We start from the raw sequence: 20,253 nt of genomic DNA, 5'->3' as shown, positions 1-20,253 counted from the left end.
CAATAAAGTTCTTATTTTTGCCATCTGAGAAAATTAAATGTATTATATTTGGTGCCTAACTGTTTCCCAAGTATATTAGTGCGTGTGTGAATGAATAAGTGAGACGTAAAACGTAAATTTCTTTGTAGAAAGGCGCTTTATGAAAATAAGTCAATTTACTTGTATTAGTTTACAGCGCAGTCTTGAACATCCAATATGGCGGCGACGTTGACGTATCAGCAGCTCCATGGAAGGAGGAGGAGAAATGTCTATGGGCGTGGCCAACGACGTCACCAAAGAAAGGCGGCAAATGAAATCCGCGAAGTAAATGAAGAAGGAGCAATAAAGTGGGGAATAACTTCACCTGTGGAGCAAAACTAACCCGAGAAACATGGATGCAGCGGCCGGCAGCGGTACGTTAGACCGGGACTCGCTACCGAGGCGTCCCGTCGGTGGTTTAAGCGGTTAAAAGCGGTGGTTTTTAGGGTTGCCACCTTTAAGAAATAGAAATAAGGAACGCCTGATTTCAGCAGTGCAGGCACCAAAAAAAAAGGGACATCCCTAAAACTTCTAAACTGCATTGTCATGTATTTATTTTATATCAAAAAACAAAATGCTTTGATTTAAAGTGCTTTAATAGCATTGAACTTGCATGACTGTACAGGCAGACAACCATAAAGCAACTGAAATATCCTCCTATTCTATGTTTGTCCACATCAGCCAAGATGTATAATATACAGGACTGTCTCAGAAAATTAGAATATTGTGATAAAGTTCTTTATTTTCTGTAATGCAATTTAAAAAAAACAAAATGTCATACATTCTGGATTCATTACAAATCAACTGAAATATTGCATGCCGTTTATTATTTTAATATTGCTGATCATGGCTTACAGCTTAAGAAAACTCAAATATCCTATCTAAAAAAATTAGAATATTCTGGGAAATCTTAATCTTAAACTGTAAACCATAATCAGCAATATTAATATATTAATATTAAAATAATAAAAGACTTCTCTTATTTATTTTATTGGTTTTATTATTTTACTTAGGATCTTTTTTTTAGTGATGGAAACACTTTTTTCTGTCTCAGAAAATTTGAATATTGTGATAAAGTTCTTTATTTTCTGTAATGCAATTTAAAAAAAACAAAATGTCATACATTCTGGATTCATTACAAATCAACTGAAATATTGCACGCCTTTTATTATTTTAATATTGCTTATTATGGCTTACAGTTTAAGATTAAGATTTCCAGAATATTCAAATTTTTTGAGATAGGATATTTGAGTTTTCTTAAACTGTAAACCATGATCAGCAATATTAAAATAATAAAAGGCTTGCAATATTTCAGTTGATGTTCTTCACCTGTATATTATGCCATCAATAAAGAGAGCAAACCAACATATGTTGCTGTCTTTAATGTATCCTGTCCTTTATTTTGGTCATTATTGTTACTTCGTTGTTCATGAGTGTGACAGACGTGCATGGGACAATTGTGAAATATGGAATCAACTGCGTTCCGTATTGGTTCAATACAACTGTTTTTGTTCCTTAGGTGTGCTGGCTCACCTGAGCCGGCTGGAGTCTCGGGTGAGCAGCAGCTCAGCTGAACCCAGTCCTGCGGAGAAGCTGCGGGACAAAGTCCAGGAACTGACGGCCCGGAGGGACCAGCTGAGGGCGGAGATCCAAACACACCAGGTCAGATATACGGATCATATCTGCACATCGTTGTGATTGATTAAGCATCAGGTCCATTTCAATGATGCCGATATACGGTGTAATCTGATTACTATAATTGTAAATTGTAAATAATGTAATTTCAGTCTTTAATATTTAAAATTCAGGTTTCATCTCCAAATTTGGTCCAATTTAAATCAGTAACATTGACTATTCCTTCCTTTTCTGAGGTGAGGGGGGTGTTGGAGCTGGTTATTCTGCTAGAGACTTTGGGACTAGTTAGTAGTCGTGTCAATCCTTAAAAGCACTGGAGTCAATCCTCCAATAGTGTAGAAATAGCGGTAGTGCAGTCGCCACACATATCTGATCTCAGCTGATGGATGGAAACATTTCTAGTGAGTTCAACATCATCATCCACTTCTCTGTGTTATTGTGCTGCAGTTGAAAACAAGCTCATATGGAAACTAGCTGAACCAGGATGGAGCTGTTGTTCTACAACTCTAGGTTTGTTTTGGTCTCGGTCTTTAGCTGAACTTGTCTTGGTCTTAGTTTAGGTGGTCTTGACTACAAGTCTACTCTATGCATGCAGTGGTAGTATCATGATGTGGTGTTTGTGTTGGAGAAACTACCAACATCTCTGTATTATATGTTTTTAACCACCTGGATGAATATCAGGGATTAAACTCTCTGAGACTTAACATAAGTCTGCTGTGCTCACGAGGAAGTTCGTAGAAGACTAATATTTATTAAAAATAAAAAAATAAATGTTTTATATATATATATATATATATATATATATATATATATATATATATTTATTATACTAATATTATATTTATTAGTATAAAACCAGGTTTAAGCATGTTTGTGCAACTATAGACTGTATAAGCAGACCTGGACCGCTCTGTGATGTCACCCAGAAGTTTTCTTGTGCAGCTTTTTTCCTCATATTGTTTTTATAAAAAAAAAAGACATGCTGTTTTATTGATGACTTGTGAGTAAAGTTGATTTCGTCAACGAACCTTTATCACTTGAGGAAAACGAGACGCAACGAAAATGCTGGTCATGTGACGAATACGATAATTAAATATATAATGCATATATATATATATATAATGAGTCTATAAGGTAACATTAATATAAATAATAATAATGAGATAACTTTGTTTGAATTGTAAAATGGGTTTGGCTAAATACAATCTTTGACTAAAACTAGACTAAAATGGTCCTGGACAATTCTGACTAAAATAAGACTAAAATGCTCAGACTTTTAGTCGACTGAAACTTGACACGACTAAAAGGAGAATGAACGTCACTAAAACTAATAAAAACTAAAATGATAGCTTGACCCAAAGACTAGACTAAAACTAAAACTGTAATTTCTATCTTTTGTTGCAGAAACTGCTGAAACTGAGATTGTCTGCAGGAGCAGAAGAGGAGGAGGAGGAGGATGAAGATTCCCAGCTGCTGCGGCTGATGGTCCGACACACCGAGCTGAAAGATCTGCTGCAGGCTCATCACCTCACCGGTACCAGCCGTTTTATTCATCCCTCGGGTTTGATTAACATCTGCAGTCAGCCCTTTTAAATCGCCTGTTTGCACTTCGCTGATATCACCAGGCGGTACGACGCCCTGAAGATGTTTTGGCCGTTGGTTTACACGAAAACGAAGCTCAAAGTCACCAAAAACGATCATTTCTGAAAACTCCGGGCCAAAGTGGAGATTTGCAAAAACTCCGTCTTCACGTTTGCTTTTAAACGGAGGGAAACGGACATTTAGGCTTCAGAACGTCACATTGTGCCACAGAAACGTCACCACACTGCAAAAACTCAAAATCTTAACAAGAATATTTGTTTTATTTCTAGTTAAAATGTTTCATTTTTAGTCAAAAAAAATCTCATTACACTTAAAACAAAACTCATCACTGGAAAAAAGTGAAAAATTTACTTGAAACGGGTGAAAATTGTCAAATAACAAGTTATTTATCTGGTGATGACTCTTGTTTTAAGTGTAATGAGATTTTTTGACTAAAAATGAGACATTTTAACTATAAATATTCCTGGTAAGATTTTGAGTTTTTGCAGTGCAGCGTCATGCGTACGACCTGTGTTTACAGTTTGTTTGGCCACCGTCAATATTTTCTTGTATTTTACCTGTTTTATATTCTAAAGTCACACTTAAAAGTAACTCCACTTCTCTGTCACTCCAAACCAAAGACTCTCGTTCATCTTGGAAGTAACTGGAAGTTACTCGTGTCATTTGTTGATCTTTTTTTCCAGGATTCTGATTGGCTAGCATGACTTTATGCTTCTCGTTACACTGCAGTCGACCTTTTAAATCGCATGTTTGCACTTCGCTGATGTCACCAGGCGGGTACGACGCCTTGAAGACGCGAAACGGCCGAGGGCTGTGCGTCTCCGTGGCGACGGCCTACGAGGGCGTGAGTCTGGACACCTACAACCTGGAGGTGGAGCTGAAGCCCCGGGTGAGGATCGTCCGCCACAACGTGCCGCCCTTCGTCCCGCTGAGCCGCCTGGCCGAGCAGAGCGACCTGCAGGCCGACCTGGGGGCCTTTCTGAGCGCGCTCAGTCGACACCTCAACGCCTTCGCCGGCCGCAGGCAGCAGCTCAAGCTCGTCAAGGTGCCACAATTAATTATTATTATTACATGTAATAATATGGAAAATAATTGAATAATATGTTGTTGGTTTTTAAAAATAAATGTTATTTGTCAGTTAAGATGCAGAATGATTTAGTGCAGGGTTTGTCAACCGGTGGTCTGCGGCCCTTTGGTGGTCCGTGGCGGTATTGCAGGTGGTCCGTGAAATTGTAAATGGAAAACAATAATTTAAAAAATATATATAATAATATATATTTATTTAGACTCAATTTATTTTCCATTTACTATTCATTTTTGTGAATAATTTACCCATCTAAATGATGTCAAATGAGTGAGAGTGAACTTTGTAATATTATAAGCCCTCTTGGCTTCCTATTGTTCATTTTTTATTGACTGTTTTTTGTTTTTTTTTATAGCAAAAGGTGCAAATAAAAATATACACTGATGCTAATAAATTGCCTATATACATACTTATACATATATACATACTTTTATTTAAAATCAAGGTGCAAGACTTCCGGTGTAGCGACTAATGGACTAGGACGTGTTTTTTTGAGCTCCTGCAACAACCTTTAAAAATATCTATTTTTGGTACAGCTTTTTCATCTTCCTTCGGTTTATTTTTCCCGACCTTCATTATTCTACTTTGGCCCCGTATTTTTGCCGACCAAAATGCCTCCAAAACTCAAACCATCCGCACCACCGCCGCGGCCGTCTCCGCACGCAGCATCCCCGCCTCGTGGTGACCCCCCGTCCAGCCTGGCCGAGGCCGCCGGGGCCGCTCCTTCACACGACTTTAAGGCCGAGCTGCTCGCATCACTCCGCGTTGAGATGGCGGCTGTTTTTAGAGCGGAGCTTCAGGCTGCTTTAAATGAAAACCTGTCGAGCATCAAGACTGAGCTGCAAGCGGTGAAGTCGGAATTATCAAAAAGCATTACAAACATCCAGTCTGATGTGCGCGCTCTGAAGAACACCGTGGTTGAAATGGAAACATCTCTTTCATCCTGCACCGATGACATCACAACCTTACAGGCTAAAGTGGAGCATCTGTCAGCTGAACTGATGAGGCTGGATGGTAAATGCGAGGATCTGGAGGCGAGATCCCCGCGCAATAACATACGGATCGTGGGAATTCCTGAAGATTTTTCCACCTCTTCTGCTGTTACGGATATTCCCTCTCTGCTCAAGGAGGCTTTCAGCCTGGAGAAGGAGCCTCTCCTGGACCGGGCGCACCGCACCCTCCAGCCGAAGCCGAAGCCCGGAGAGCGCCCTCGTCCCATCATCGCCCGTCTGCACTATCATACAGACTGTGTGGATATATTGCGCCGAGCCAGGGCTCAGCAACGGATTACGTGTGGAGAGTTGACTTTTTCTGTCTTTCCCGACCACACCCAGAAGACGGCCCGTGCCCGAGCCGCCTTTAATGACGTCCGCCGCCGGCTCCGCGAGATCCCGGGGATCCGCTACGGTCTGCTGTACCCCGCCCGCCTCCGCATCACTCACAACGGCGCAGAAAGGGAGTTCAGGTCGGCAGAGGAGGCCAGCGCTTTCATCACGTCGCTCAAAGTCTAGTTGAACTTTTTTCAGTTCATCAGTGTCGTCTTTTTTTTTTTTTTTTTTTTTTTCTCTCCCATATATACACGGTATGTGGTTTTCAGTTTAACTTGGTCGTGATTGGTTGTACCTCTCTGTTAATGTTGCTGGGCTTGCAGGAGCTCAACACGAAGCTTGTTAGTTATTATCTTGTTAGTTATGCTTAAAGCCGTAAGTGTTCTTTTCAGGGATCTGACTCCTTCTGGAGTTTGCACTGGGTTCTCCATCGTTTGGGGATGGGGTCGTTGTAAGTGCAATTGGGGGGTGGGGGGTGGGGGGTTCAGTAGGTTAAGTTTGTTGTTGTTTTCAATTTTCCCCCTTTTTTTATTTATTTATTTATTTTTTTCTCCCCTCTTTTTTTTTTTTTTTTTTTTTTTCTTCTTCTTTCCTCTTTCTTTCTTTCTTTCTTTCTTTCTTTCTTTCTTTCTTTCCTCCCTCCATCCCTTTCTTTCCTTTCCTTCCTTGGGGATCCGCATTCGGTACATCTCTATCTTTAGGAATTTAACATATGGCCACTAATACTGGTACTTCTGTGAGGTTGTTGAGCTGGAATATTAAAGGCATGGGGAGTCCAATTAAGAGATCGAGAATATTTGCTCACCTGAGACGTCTTAAAGCTGACTTAGTGTTCCTTCAGGAAACCCACATGCGCACCAAAGACCAGGTCAGACTTAAATGTCCCTGGGTTTCTGAGGTGTTTCACTCTGATTTCAACTCTAAGGCCAGGGGGGTTGCTATATTAATTGGTAAGTCAATGCAGTTTTCAGCATCTAAGGTGATTTCAGACAAAAACGGCAGATACTTAATTGTGGCGGGTACGCTATTTCATATTCCCATATTATTAGTTAATATATATGCCCCCAATTTTGACAACCCACACTTTATGAACAAGCTTTTTGAATGTCTCCCCTCATTGAACGACAGTCTTCTTATAATTGGCGGGGATATGAACTGCGTAATTGACCCCAAACTAGACCGCTCCAGCCCACGAAATCTGACTCCTTCTTCAATGTCGAGGTCTCTTTCAGATTTTGTGTCCAAGAACGGTTGCACCGATCCTTGGAGATTTTATAACCCTTGTACCAAAAAATATTCCTTCTTTTCTCAGATGCATCAATCTTTCTCTCGGATTGATTATTATTTTATTGATGCTAAACTAATTCCCAAAGTACTGTCTGTTGATTATCATCCTATTGTGATCTCCGACCACGCTCCTCTTTCTTTGGATATTCAGTTCTCTTCACAGCCACGCTACTCAACATCTTGGAGGTTCAATACATTACTTCTCTCAGATGATAAGTTCACCAATTTTATTACAACTAAAATTGATGATTACATCTCTATAAATCAAAATGATATGGAACCAATTTCATCTTCACTGCTGTGGGAATCATTAAAAGCATATTTGCGGGGACAAATTATCTCCTTCTCTGCTCACTTGAATAAGTCCCGGAAAGCCAAATTACAAGAACTCTCTATTAAGATCACAAAATTGGACCAACAACTTGCTACTTGCCCCTCTCCCAGTTTTCTTAAGCAACGTGTCGATTTACAGACTGAATTTGATCTCCTTACCACTAATGACGCAGAGCGACTTCTCTTACGATCACGCTCCGTATATTATGAACATGGAGACAAGGCAAGTCGGCTCATGGCTCATCAGTTACGTCGCCAGGCAGCCTCACGTATGATCCTTCAGATAAAAGATTCATCAGGCTCATTGCATCAGGATCCCACCGCCATTAATTCTGTCTTTCACTCATTTTATTCCTCTTTATATACGTCTGAATCTCCATCTGGCTCCACTGAATTGAATTCATTCTTAGATAGCCTCAACTTTCCTGTTATAGGCTCCGATGCTGCTAAAAATCTTGACTCGCCATTAACGGTAGAAGAAATTAATCTCGCTGTGAGAAGTATGCAAAATAACAAAGCTCCTGGCCCTGATGGATTTCCAGTGGAATTTTTTAAGAAATTTCAGGATAAATTGTCCCCTTTATTGCATGCTGTTTATAAGGAATCACTGGAACATGGCATTCTCCCTCCCACTTTAAGGCAAGCCTCCATAAGTCTCCTCTTAAAAAAAGATAAGGATCCAACTCTCTGCGGCTCATACAGACCTCTTTCGTTAATAAATGTAGATGCTAAGATCCTTGCTAAAGCCTTGGCTTATCGCTTGGAGAACATTGTGCCAACTATTGTCTCAAATGAACAGACAGGATTTGTTAAGTTATTCTTTAATGTGCGGACACTTTTAAATATTATTCACTCTAAAACTGTCACCACAACACCTGAAGTCGTAATCCCGGTCGATGCTGAAAAGGCATTTGATAGGATTGAATGGGACTATTTATTTACTGTACTGAAGAAGTTTGGGCTGGGGAATGGGTTCATTTCTTTGATTCGTCTCCTTTACACGTCTCCACAAGCAAGCGTTTCCACTAATGGCATTCAGTCCAATTTTTTTACTCTAGCCCGTGGCATCAGACAGGGGTGTCCCCTCTCTCCCCTATTATTCGCACTAGCTATAGAGCCCCTGTCAATCTTTCTGAGGTCCTCCCCCACTTTTACTGGGATCTCCCGATTGGGAACAGAATATAAGCTGTCACTTTACGCTGATGACTTACTGTTATATGTCTCGGATCCTGTCCTCTCCATTCCTTCAATTTTATCTGCTTTCCAGAGATTCGGGTCTTTCTCAGGCTATAAAGTGAACGTATCTAAAAGTGAATGCTATCCCATTAATGACTCAGCAACACAGCTCGTACAGTCAGATATCCCTTTTAAGATTAGTCCTTCCGGCTTTAGGTATCTTGGGATCAACGTAACCAGAACGTTAAGCTCTCTTTTTTCTGCTAATCTCTCACCTTTAATGTCTACAATTAAATCTGACCTCCATAGATGGAAAAGCTTACCTCTTTCATTAATTGGAAGAATTAACGCAGTTAAAATGAATATTTTGCCCAAATTTCTATTTCTGTTCCATTGTCTTCCACTTTTCTTACCAAAACACTTTTTTAAAATAATTGATCAAACTATTTCTGACTTCTTATGGTGTGGGAAGGCTCCTAGAATCCGCAAATCCACACTTCAGAGATGTAAATTCAATGGCAGACTGGCACTTCCCAATTTCCAACTGTATTATTGGGCAGCACATATTCAAAAAATTTCATTTTGGTTCAAATCGGTGAATATGCCATGGTGTAAATTGGAGGCATAGTCATGCATTTCATCCTCTTTACCTGCTCTACTTACCTCATCTATTCCATCCAACCTCTCTGTCTTTACAAATAATCAAGTGGTTCACTCCACACTTAAAATTTGGTATCAATTTAGGAAACACTTCAAATTTAAGTCAGCATCTACTTTAGCTCCATTACTGAACAATCATTTATTTCGACCTCCGCTTACAGATTCAACCTTTCTCATATGGCATAATAAGGGCCTGAAAAGTTTTGGAGATCTTTACAAGGATGGTATCTTTCGCAGCTTTGCAGATCTCTCAGGTGAATTTAATCTCCCGCCTTCTCATCTCTTTCGATACTTTCAGATTAGACACTGCGCTAAAGCTTTGTTTCCAGTTTTTCCATCCTCTCCGCCGACTCTACAGTGGGAGGTGCTTTTAAACCATGATCCACTTCAAAAATCACTGATCTCTAAGGTTTACGATGACCTTCTGTCTTTCGATCTCTCTCCAGTTATTAAAGTTAGGGCTGTCTGGGAAGATGAACTGGATCTAAATTTGGAGGATGACTGGTGGGACGCTGCTCTTAAAAAAATTTACACAAGTTCATCCTGCGCTCGTCTTACACTTATACAGTTTAAAGTACTGTTTAGAGTCCACTTTTCTAAAGCTCGACTCTCACAGATCTATCCCAGTGTCACTGACGAATGCGACAAATGTCATGCCTCGTCCTGCAATTTAACCCATATGTTTTACTCTTGCCCACTACTTTCTCGCTTTTGGTCGAATTATTTTGACACCATGTCAAAAATACTCTCTGTGAATATAAAAGTCTCCCTCCATGTTGCCATATTCGGGCTCCCAGAGGACCATGGCCGGTTTACTTCAAACCAAATAGACATTTTGGCTTTTACTTCCTTACTGGCAAGACGCCACCTTCTTCTCCACTGGAAGTCGACTAAGGCTCCTTCTAGTACCCAGTGGCTCAACGACACCATGTTTTTTCTGAAGCTGGAAAAGATTAAATATTCACTGAAGGGTAGTTGCAACAAATTTTATAATAAGTGGCTTCCCTTTCTTACATTCTTCCACTCTCTCCAGTCCCTGCCTCCTGATTGACGGATCCCCCCCCATCCCTCTCTTCTCTCATTCCTTTCTTTCTTCCTCCTTTTAGTGGGGCGGTTTAGCTCAAAATTTCAAAAGGATTGTGCATTTTGTGATACAAGCATAACATTTGGCACAAATGTACATTGATATATGACAAACATTTTCAGATATTGAGCCACTCGGAATTCTCCCTTCATGTCCGCCATATTGGAATTCAAAATGGCCGCCATCTGAAATCTATATTTTCAATTATCTTTGGGTCTAATGCTGCTATTGACTCGATTCTTGTGTCTAAATGTATGTTTTTGGGGGCAAGAAATCTAATGGAAACAATCTGCATCGCATATTTTTTACCAATGAGCCGCCATATTGGATTTCAAAATGGCCGTTGATTGAAATTTACATTTTCGATTATTTTTGGGTCTAATACTGCTATTGACTCGATTCTGGTGTCTAAATGTATGTTTGGGGGGCAAGGAATGTAATGGTAACAATCTGCATCGCATATTTTGTATCAATAGGCCGCCATATTGAATTTCTCGGTCGATGCTGAAAAGGCATTTGATAGGATTGAATGGGACTATTTATTTACTGTACTGAAGAAGTTTGGGCTGGGGAATGGGTTCATTTCTTTGATTCGTCTCCTTTACACGTCTCCACAAGCAAGTGTTTCCACTAATGGCATTCAGTCCAATTTTTTTACTCTAGCCCGTGGCATCAGACAGGGGTGTCCCCTCTCTCCCCTATTATTCGCACTAGCTATAGAGCCCCTGTCAATCTTTCTGAGGTCCTCCCCCACTTTTACTGGGATCTCCCGATTGGGAACAGAATATAAGCTGTCACTTTACGCTGATGACTTACTGTTATATGTCTCGGATCCTGTCCTCTCCATTCCTTCAATTTTATCTGCTTTCCAGAGATTCGGGTCTTTCTCAGGCTATAAAGTGAACGTATCTAAAAGTGAATGCTATCCCATTAATGACTCAGCAACACAGCTCGTACAGTCAGATATCCCTTTTAAGATTAGTCCTTCCGGCTTTAGGTATCTTGGGATCAACGTAACCAGAACGTTAAGCTCTCTTTTTTCTGCTAATCTCTCACCTTTAATGTCTACAATTAAATCTGACCTCCATAGATGGAAAAGCTTACCTCTTTCATTAATTGGAAGAATTAACGCAGTTAAAATGAATATTTTGCCCAAATTTCTATTTCTGTTCCATTGTCTTCCACTTTTCTTACCAAAACACTTTTTTAAAATAATTGATCAAACTATTTCTGACTTCTTATGGTGTGGGAAGGCTCCTAGAATCCGCAAATCCACACTTCAGAGATGTAAATTCAATGGCGGACTGGCACTTCCCAATTTCCAACTGTATTATTGGGCAGCACATATTCAAAAAATTTCATTTTGGTTCAAATCGGTGAATATGCCATGGTGTAAATTGGAGGCATAGTCATGCATTTCATCCTCTTTACCTGCTCTACTTACCTCATCTATTCCATCCAACCTCTCTGTCTTTACAAATAATCAAGTGGTTCACTCCACACTTAAAATTTGGTATCAATTTAGGAAACACTTCAAATTTAAGTCAGCATCTACTTTAGCTCCATTACTGAACAATCATTTATTTCGACCTCCGCTTACAGATTCAACCTTTCTCATATGGCATAATAAGGGCCTGAAAAGTTTTGGAGATCTTTACAAGGATGGTATCTTTCGCAGCTTTGCAGATCTCTCAGGTGAATTTAATCTCCCGCCTTCTCATCTCTTTCGATACTTTCAGATTAGACACTGCGCTAAAGCTTTGTTTCCAGTTTTTCCATCCTCTCCGCCGACTCTACAGTGGGAGGTGCTTTTAAACCATGATCCACTTCAAAAATCACTGATCTCTAAGGTTTACGATGACCTTCTGTCTTTCGATCTCTCTCCAGTTATTAAAGTTAGGGCTGTCTGGGAAGATGAACTGGATCTAAATTTGGAGGATGACTGGTGGGACGCTGCTCTTAAAAAAATTTACACAAGTTCATCCTGCGCTCGTCTTACACTTATACAGTTTAAAGTACTGTTTAGAGTCCACTTTTCTAAAGCTCGACTCTCACAGATCTATCCCAGTGTCACTGACGAATGCGACAAATGTCATGCCTCATCCTGCAATTTAACCCATATGTTTTACTCTTGCCCACTACTTTCTCGCTTTTGGTCGAATTATTTTGACACCATGTCAAAAATACTCTATGTGAATATAAAAGTCTCCCTCCATGTTGCCATATTCGGGCTCCCAGAGGACCATGGCCGGTTTACTTCAAACCAAATAGACATTTTGGCTTTTACTTCCTTACTGGCAAGACGCCACCTTCTTCTCCACTGGAAGTCGACTAAGGCTCCTTCTAGTACCCAGTGGCTCAACGACACCATGTTTTTTCTGAAGCTGGAAAAGATTAAATATTCACTGAAGGGTAGTTGCAACAAATTTTATAATAAGTGGCTTCCCTTTCTTACATTCTTCCACTCTTTCCAGTCCCTGCCTCCTGATTGACGGATCCCCCCCCCCTCCCTCTCTTCTCTCATTCCTTTCTTTCTTCCTCCTTTTAGTGGGGCGGTTTAGCTCAAAATTTCAAAAGGATTGTGCATTTTGTGATACAAGCATAACATTTGGCACAAATGTACATTGATATATGACAAACATTTTCAGATATTGAGCCACTCGGAATTCTCCCTTCATGTCCGCCATATTGGAATTCAAAATGGCCGCCATCTGAAATCTATATTTTCAATTATCTTTGGGTCTAATGCTGCTATTGACTCGATTCTTGTGTCTAAATGTATGTTTTTGGGGGCAAGAAATCTAATGGAAACAATCTGCATCGCATATTTTTTACCAATGAGCCGCCATATTGGATTTCAAAATGGCCGTTGATTGAAATTTACATTTTCGATTATTTTTGGGTCTAATACTGCTATTGACTCGATTCTGGTGTCTAAATGTATGTTTGGGGGGCAAGGAATGTAATGGTAACAATCTGCATCGCATATTTTGTATCAATAGGCCGCCATATTGAATTTCAAAATGGCCGTTGTTTGAAATCTACATTTTCGATTATCTTTAGGTCTAATGCTGGTTTTGACTCGATTCTGGTGGCCAAATGTATGTTTTGGGAGGAAAGGAATCCGATGGTTACAATCTGCATTGCGATTTTTTTTTCTCGATTTGGCCCCCCCCAAAACTTTCGTCTGGATCCACTAGTGCCTCTGGGTCAAATATTTCTATAGTACATGACAATATCCATTTTCAAAATGACATCTTTATTACAGTACTTCACTTAATTCATGAGAGATGAACATGCATCATCATGTATTTTTGACAAGACAACATTTTACTCAAAGTCTGTGAAGTGAAATTTTTTTTGACAAGTTTGAGTTATTGATTAGAGTATGTGTTGTTCTAGGTTTGATGTGGCATCTTTCATAAGAGATTTGGTTGATTAGTTTTCTCCATTCCTTCAATCAATTTCACAAAATGATCAATTCGGGGTTAAATCCGAATATCCAAAAAAATAGTGTGAACATTAACACAAAACAATGTAAACTTCTCAAAACTAGCTTTCCCTGTATAACTCTAAATAAAAACATCAACTTACTTCAACTACTATTTTTGAGTTTTATACTTTTGATACATGTCTTAGGTCTTTAAATATCTTAGTTCAAATTCTAACATGCCATGGCGTAATATATAAGGTTTTGTATATACTGATTCTACAATGGTCTGGTATTTGAGGGTAGGTATACATCGGTGCTGAAGATATGTGTACATAAACAGTGTCATGTTAACCAGTTCAGCACTGCCACAAGTAAATGAATGTTGTGGACTCATCTTCATGTGCAGTCCCCTTCACACACACAGAGGGCTGTGCACTTAAGGGCAGCCTTCTTGCACTTGCAGCGTCTCACACACCCTTTCTGGCACTTGCAAGAAACCAGCTCGACGCAGGTGTGAGCTGCCTCAGGTAGCCTGGTCCAGAATGGTGTGTATTGTCCTCCAGTCATTGACCAACCCCAGTTGGTTGGTGGTGGGAGTTCTGGTGCTGGCAGCAGTATCTGACCCCACACATGTCCACCTTGATATACTGCCCTTTTGACATGTTCCTCTAAAGCTGCCTTCATCGGAGGGATCAGCTGCACATTGTTCTTCCTTGCGAAGAGTTTCCGCCTGGCCTTGTCAATATCCGTGCATTTGCTGGTTCGGTCATACAACAGGATCACGAACCTCTCGATGATGCACATTGCATTATTTGGTATGTCACTTGGTGCGGAAGAAAGCTGAATCAGCGCCTCAGTTAATTCTGGCAGTACTGTCCAGACTGCCCATGCGGTCTTCTTGCAAAGCTTGACACAGTATCGCATCCAGTTAGAGCATGGAACATTGGCAATGCACGAGCCTTCTCTGGTCCCAGTCCAGCTGCTATTTCATGTGCTGCTAGGTATCGGAAACTTCGGCCTGTTCCGAATGCCAGCCATAGTTTGTCTTCTGGTTGCAATTCCTGTACCACGGACACTGCCAGCACCACAACATCGGTGTCTACAGTCCGGATTACTATTGAATGGTGTCCGTGCTTAGCTGCGTGAGATGCATGCAGCAACATCCGACTGCCAGCCTCTTCATGGTTGCATGGGTCGAGTGAAGTTAGATCTGGTAGTAGTGGCTTGCTGAGCACTGCCTCTCCATCAGTAATGACGAGTTGCTTGTCCACCTGGTCAAACCATTCTTGTTACAGCTTGTTACAATTGGGTTCCTTGCCCCCAACCCCCCAAATCATACATTTAGACTGAACCCAAAGGTTATCGCAAATGTAGATTTTAAAAGGCGGCCATTTTGAAATCCAGCATGGCGGCTCAGTGGTAAAATATACGCAATGCATAATGTTACCATTTGATTCCTTGCCCCCAAAAACATACATTTAGACACCAGAATCAAGTCAATAGCAGCATTAGACCCTCTGATAAACAAAAATGAAGATTTCAAATGGCGGCCATATTGAAATCCAAGATGGCGGCTCAGTGGTAAAAAATATGCAATGCATATTGTTACCATTGGATTCCTTGTCCCCCAAAACATACATTTTGGCACCAGAATCGAGTCAATAGCAATTTTAGATCCACAGATAAGCGTAAATGTAGATTTAAAATGGTGGCCATTTTGAATTCCAATACGGCGGACATGAAGAGAGAATTCCGAGTGGCTCAATATCTGAAAATGTTCGCCATATGTCAATGTACATTTGTGCCAAATTTGTTGCTTGTATCACAAAATGCACAATAGCTTAGCTATGCTGCCCCACTATTTTTATTTATCTTTTTATTTACTTTTCTTTTGTTTTTGGGTTTTTTTTTTTTTTCCCCCTTTTTATTCATCTATTTTTTTAATTCATACTGTTTAGCTTAAATACTTAAATATTACTTATATATAAGAATATAATAATTTTCGTGTATTTGTCATTGTTTTGTGTGGATTTTTTGTTCTGTTCTTAATCCCAAAAAAAAAAAAAGGAGGTAGACTGTATATCTTTTTTTTGTTTATTCCTGTTCAACTGTGCCTTACCCCCTAATAAAAATATCAAAACAAATAAAATCAAGGTGCAAAATAAAACAAACATCCCCAAAAGCAGTGGTCCCCAATTTGCAAAAACAACAAAACCAGTTGAAAACATCTGCTTTAGTGAATCTCACATCTGGATTCTTGGCTAAAAATGAAGAATTTTAATTGATTATTATTTACTTTTGAACATTTTTCTGCGTCAAAATGTGACAAAAACAAACTGGGAACATTGTTTAGATGTTTAACTTGATATATTAATGGAAGAATGTGAAGAGAAACACAAATAATATAGAAAAAGACGGTGAAGAAAAAGACATTCATTAAATACATTTAAATTAATTTTTGCAGTTTTCTTTTTTGAAATTAAACCTCAAAGATTCTGTTTAAATGGTTCACTTGAACAAAAATTCACCACAGGAAAATAAAGAATACAAATAAAATCCAGAAACATGAATATAAATCTCCTGGTTTTATATCCTTAGTTTTCTCTATGTAATAAACAAATGGAAAAATAATAATAAATGGCTCTGAAACGCCTTCAAATGACAGAATGATTTAGTGAATCTCACAGAAAAACTTTTGTATTTTTTTATTTATTTTTTTATTTTTTTACTAAACTTTACCTGTTTTATCATCTGAAACACTAAACCTGAATAAAATATTATTCAGTGAGGATAATAATTATAGATTTAAACCAAACAACCTCTGAAAACTGTTGCTTTAATGATGCAATGTTACTGCTAAGAACTATTAATTAAAAAAAAAAAAAGGTTGATCACTTTGATCCATTAAAAGAAAGAAATAAGAAAATATGCTGTGAAATGAATTAAACCAAACATATAAAATATTTTTGTTCCTTTTTGCTCCTGTGAAAAATGTTTAACAAAAATGACTTAAAAACTGATTAAACTGATTTAAAATAACAAGCAGCGTAGTGGACAAAACCAAAAAAGGTGTTTTTTTTTGTTTTTTTTTATCTATAGAAATAAATGTATAAAATAAATATGCAGTGTTGATGCAATATTCTTTTAAATTAACCCTGAAAACTTTGACATTGGCTTTTCATGATGATAAACTTCGGGCACAGAGTTGATCGTCTCCCTGAGACGTAGATCTAGATCAGACAGACGAGTTTTGTGTGTTTTTTGCTGGCAGGAGCTGCACACGTCCGCTGAGGTGATGGAGAGCAACGCGTTGTGTTCGCTGCTCGTCCTGATGCTCAGCGTCCCGAGGAGCGAGACGGTCGTGCTCTGCACCCTGGAATACTCGGACCACTGCAGCTGTCTGCCCACCCGAGTCCACTTCGACTGCGAAGGTAATTATTATTTTACAGGACTGTCCCAGAAAATTAGAATATTGTGATTTTCTGTAATGCAATTACAAAAACAAAAATGTCATACATTCTGGATTCATTACAAATCAACTGAAATATTGCAAGCCTTTTATTATTTTAATATTGCTGATCATGGCTTTCAGTAGTGATGCACCAATTGTTCGGTAACCGAAGTTTTTCGGCCGAAAATGGCAAAAAAACACTTTCGATGTTCGGTGGAATAAGTGGGGAGAAAAACGAACAATTAATAACGGCATTGTAATATAAGGAAATAGACTGGCCGCTCCGTAACTGTTGCGCACCACATAAATCGTTGGCCAACCAAAAACTAACCACATAAGAATTTTACCTAACATTCACCAGCAGGTGGAACCAAAACAACATAAATCAGTCTATTAAAGGTGCGTTTAGATGACGAAATCAAACAGCGAAGAGCGTGGAGTGAAGTGGTGCGGTGCAAACATGTCTATATATAAAAATATCTAGAGGGGGCACATCTGCAAAGTCTTTCAGCTACAAGTTTGATTTATCATTTGAAATGATAAAAAACCCTGAGCGCTTTAATGCATTTTTATTGTTTTAAGGCCTATGTTACAATGTTCAGTCAGTTAAGCATAACGTAAGCTCAAAGATGGCCAAAAAATTGATTTTGCTAATTTATTTATTTTAAGTTATTGTTCTTTGCTGGTATAATGTCTGCTGGAATATTTAAGAAATACTGGGAAATTAAAAAATGTTCAGTTTTTTATGTTCAACAAATGTTTTCTACCTTGTGATTTTGTAAAAGATTTTTTTCTTTTAAAAGCATGCCTAAATCAAATTTATTTGATTTATGCAATGGTGAAAAAATTGGCAAAATAAATGAAAAACTGCGAAGAACCATGTTCGGTATTGTTCGGTATTCGGCCAAGTGTTTATTATTATTTTCGGTTTCGGTTTCGGCCACAAATTTTCATTTCGGTGCATCACTAGCTTACAGCTTAAGAAAACTCAAATATCCTATCTCAAAAAATTAGAATATTCTGGGAATCTTAATCTTAAACTCTTCTTCTGGTCCAAAAACAACTACTTTAGTTTAGTTTTGTTCAACCGAAGTAAATTATGGCCCAACTACATAATAGTGGTCCTAGGGTCAAACCTTGGGGAACTCCACATGTAAATTTAAATGTAAAGTTAACTATTGACAGAAAGTAATCCCTCATTCATCACTTTATCTCCTGGAGAAGCATCTTCAACAACCATCCTTTAGTTTTGTTTCTCTCCTTCAGGTCTACATTTCTTCCTTTTGCTTTAGCAGCTCGGATGTTTATAATCTTATTTCCTGCTCAACGTATTAAAATCCCGTTATTGTTTTCTTCTCTACAGAGAAGCAGCTTCCCGACTCTGCAGAGTGGAAGAAGAACGGCAGCTTGCTGATGGATACTCCGGTGCACAAGGCTTTAGACACCATGAAAAAGATGGGGAGCATAGTTTGATTTGTGGATCGTGGCGCTTAAGATTAATTTACACTCGTTATTGTCGTTATTTAAAATATTTAGAGGTGAAGAAAATAAAGTCAAGGACTCCAGATCTTTGAGGTTTTACTGGCGTTTCCACTTTTCCTGACGCGGGTCTCGTCTGGACTGAGGATCCAGATTCAGACGAGCTGAAGAGGATTCTGACGGGAACGTTGTGGAGGAGCGTCTTCACACCCTGGATGTTGAACTCGTCTCCCAGCGAGGCTACCGTCGCCGCTGCTCCGCTGCGCTTTTGTTGGTCCAGCAGGTTCAGTTTTTGTGGAAATCTCCGTCCTCCCTTCGGCTCTTCACTCTCAGCAGCTTCTGAAACCTGCAGATGTCCTGCATTTCCCTTGAAGACGAGAAGAATCAAAACATGAGTCCTGATTCAGTCTTTTCTCGTCAAGTTGAGTATTATTTTCTCACTTGACTGTATCTGTAGAGTCCAGTCATACAGGTGAGCTGCTGCGCAGGTTTCTGTGCATTTAAAAAAATACTCATTGTAGTGAGTTTCTGCAGTACGATGGAATATTAGGGCCAAACTAAGACAAAAAAAAAATTGGAAATTACGAGAATAAAGTTGTAAAATTAAGAGAATAAAGTAAAAACCTAATGTTGCAAGAATAAAGTTGTAATATTACGAGAATAAAGTCATAGCCTAATATTACGAGAATATAGTCGTAAAATTATAAGAATAAAGTCATATTGTTGCGAGAATAAAGTCGTAATATTACGACTTTATTCTCGTAATTTCCAATTCTTTTTGCCTTAGTTTGGCCCTAATACTCCATTGTACTGCATTCATTCTGCAAGTGAACATTCCTCAAAGATTACATTGCCTAAGAGTCATATAGATCATATCTCAATTAGAATCAAGTCATTATACAGACTTTATTCTAATCAATCTCCTCGTGACCACATTGATTCAGTTACTTTAGCCTTTTGGACATTAGCTCATGCACAGCTTTTTTAAGGTGCCGCCACAGCATTTCAGTAGGTTAAAGGTCGGGATTCTGACCCCGATTTCATTATTTCTATGTTTGGCATTATTGTCCAGTCGCATAAAGCCATTTTCACATAACTTTTAGTTGCTCCACATTGTTTGAAATACTTTTATGTGCCTTTACAGATTTATTTGCAACGACGATTGCTTCTTCAAAAACACTGCTTATGTCTCTCCCTCATGGAAAGTTGTTAATATTCACCTAAACGCCCCAGACCACAAAACTACCAGAACATTTGACTTTTATAAACATCTGCACACCTGCAGTTGTCATGGTTTTTGGACTTTTCATATATTTCTATTAAAGTGTTAATCGGCTCTGTCATTTATGAACAAAGAAAACACGTGTACTGAAAATATAAGAGTGTTTTGTCAATAAAAATTACATCAAACCACACGTTGCAAATGCTGAAGATTTAAGAAAATTGAAAGGGAAATAAAAGAAAACCTTTGAGGTTTTCGTTAAAGTATTAAAGTATCGCTCCCAGGACATTTGTGTTTTTTTTTTTATTCACTAGATTTTATTTTTCATGTCAAATATTGTTTTTATCATTGTTTTTTTTGTTATATTGTTTTGTAGTTCATTTTGCCTGTGTATCAATTCTTTATTCCTCGTCTTTCTGTATTCATTAGTGTATTTATTTTCATTTTATATCACAAATATA

At 38.8% G+C, this 20,253-nt stretch overlaps 1 protein-coding gene across 1 annotated transcript; it reads left to right on the top strand.

Moving 5' to 3' along the window:
- The first annotated feature begins 267 nt into the window (after positions 1-267).
- cenpo (centromere protein O) lies at positions 268-19,974 on the top strand. The gene is made up of 6 exons (XM_061743611.1): positions 268-392; positions 1,538-1,680; positions 3,058-3,187; positions 4,029-4,300; positions 16,912-17,071; positions 18,455-19,974. Exons 1-6 carry the CDS (start codon positions 371-373, stop codon positions 18,562-18,564), a joined length of 837 nt encoding a protein of 278 aa, XP_061599595.1. The 5' UTR covers positions 268-370; the 3' UTR covers positions 18,565-19,974.
- Positions 19,975-20,253: the final 279 nt, after the last annotated feature.

Source organism: Cololabis saira, chromosome 16 (assembly GCF_033807715.1).
Source record: "Cololabis saira isolate AMF1-May2022 chromosome 16, fColSai1.1, whole genome shotgun sequence".
Classification (NCBI taxonomy): Eukaryota; Metazoa; Chordata; class Actinopteri; order Beloniformes; family Belonidae; genus Cololabis; species Cololabis saira.
This window is presented reverse-complemented; position numbering and strand designations above follow the sequence as displayed.

Coding starts and splice junctions, on each gene's coding strand:
- cenpo (XM_061743611.1), top strand. CDS start 371: ATGGATGCAGCGGCCGGCAGCG. Junction 3,188..4,028: donor GCAGGCTCATCACCTCACCG/GTACCAGCCGTT, acceptor TGATGTCACCAG/GCGGGTACGACGCCTTGAAG. Junction 17,072..18,454: donor AGTCCACTTCGACTGCGAAG/GTAATTATTATT, acceptor TCTTCTCTACAG/AGAAGCAGCTTCCCGACTCT.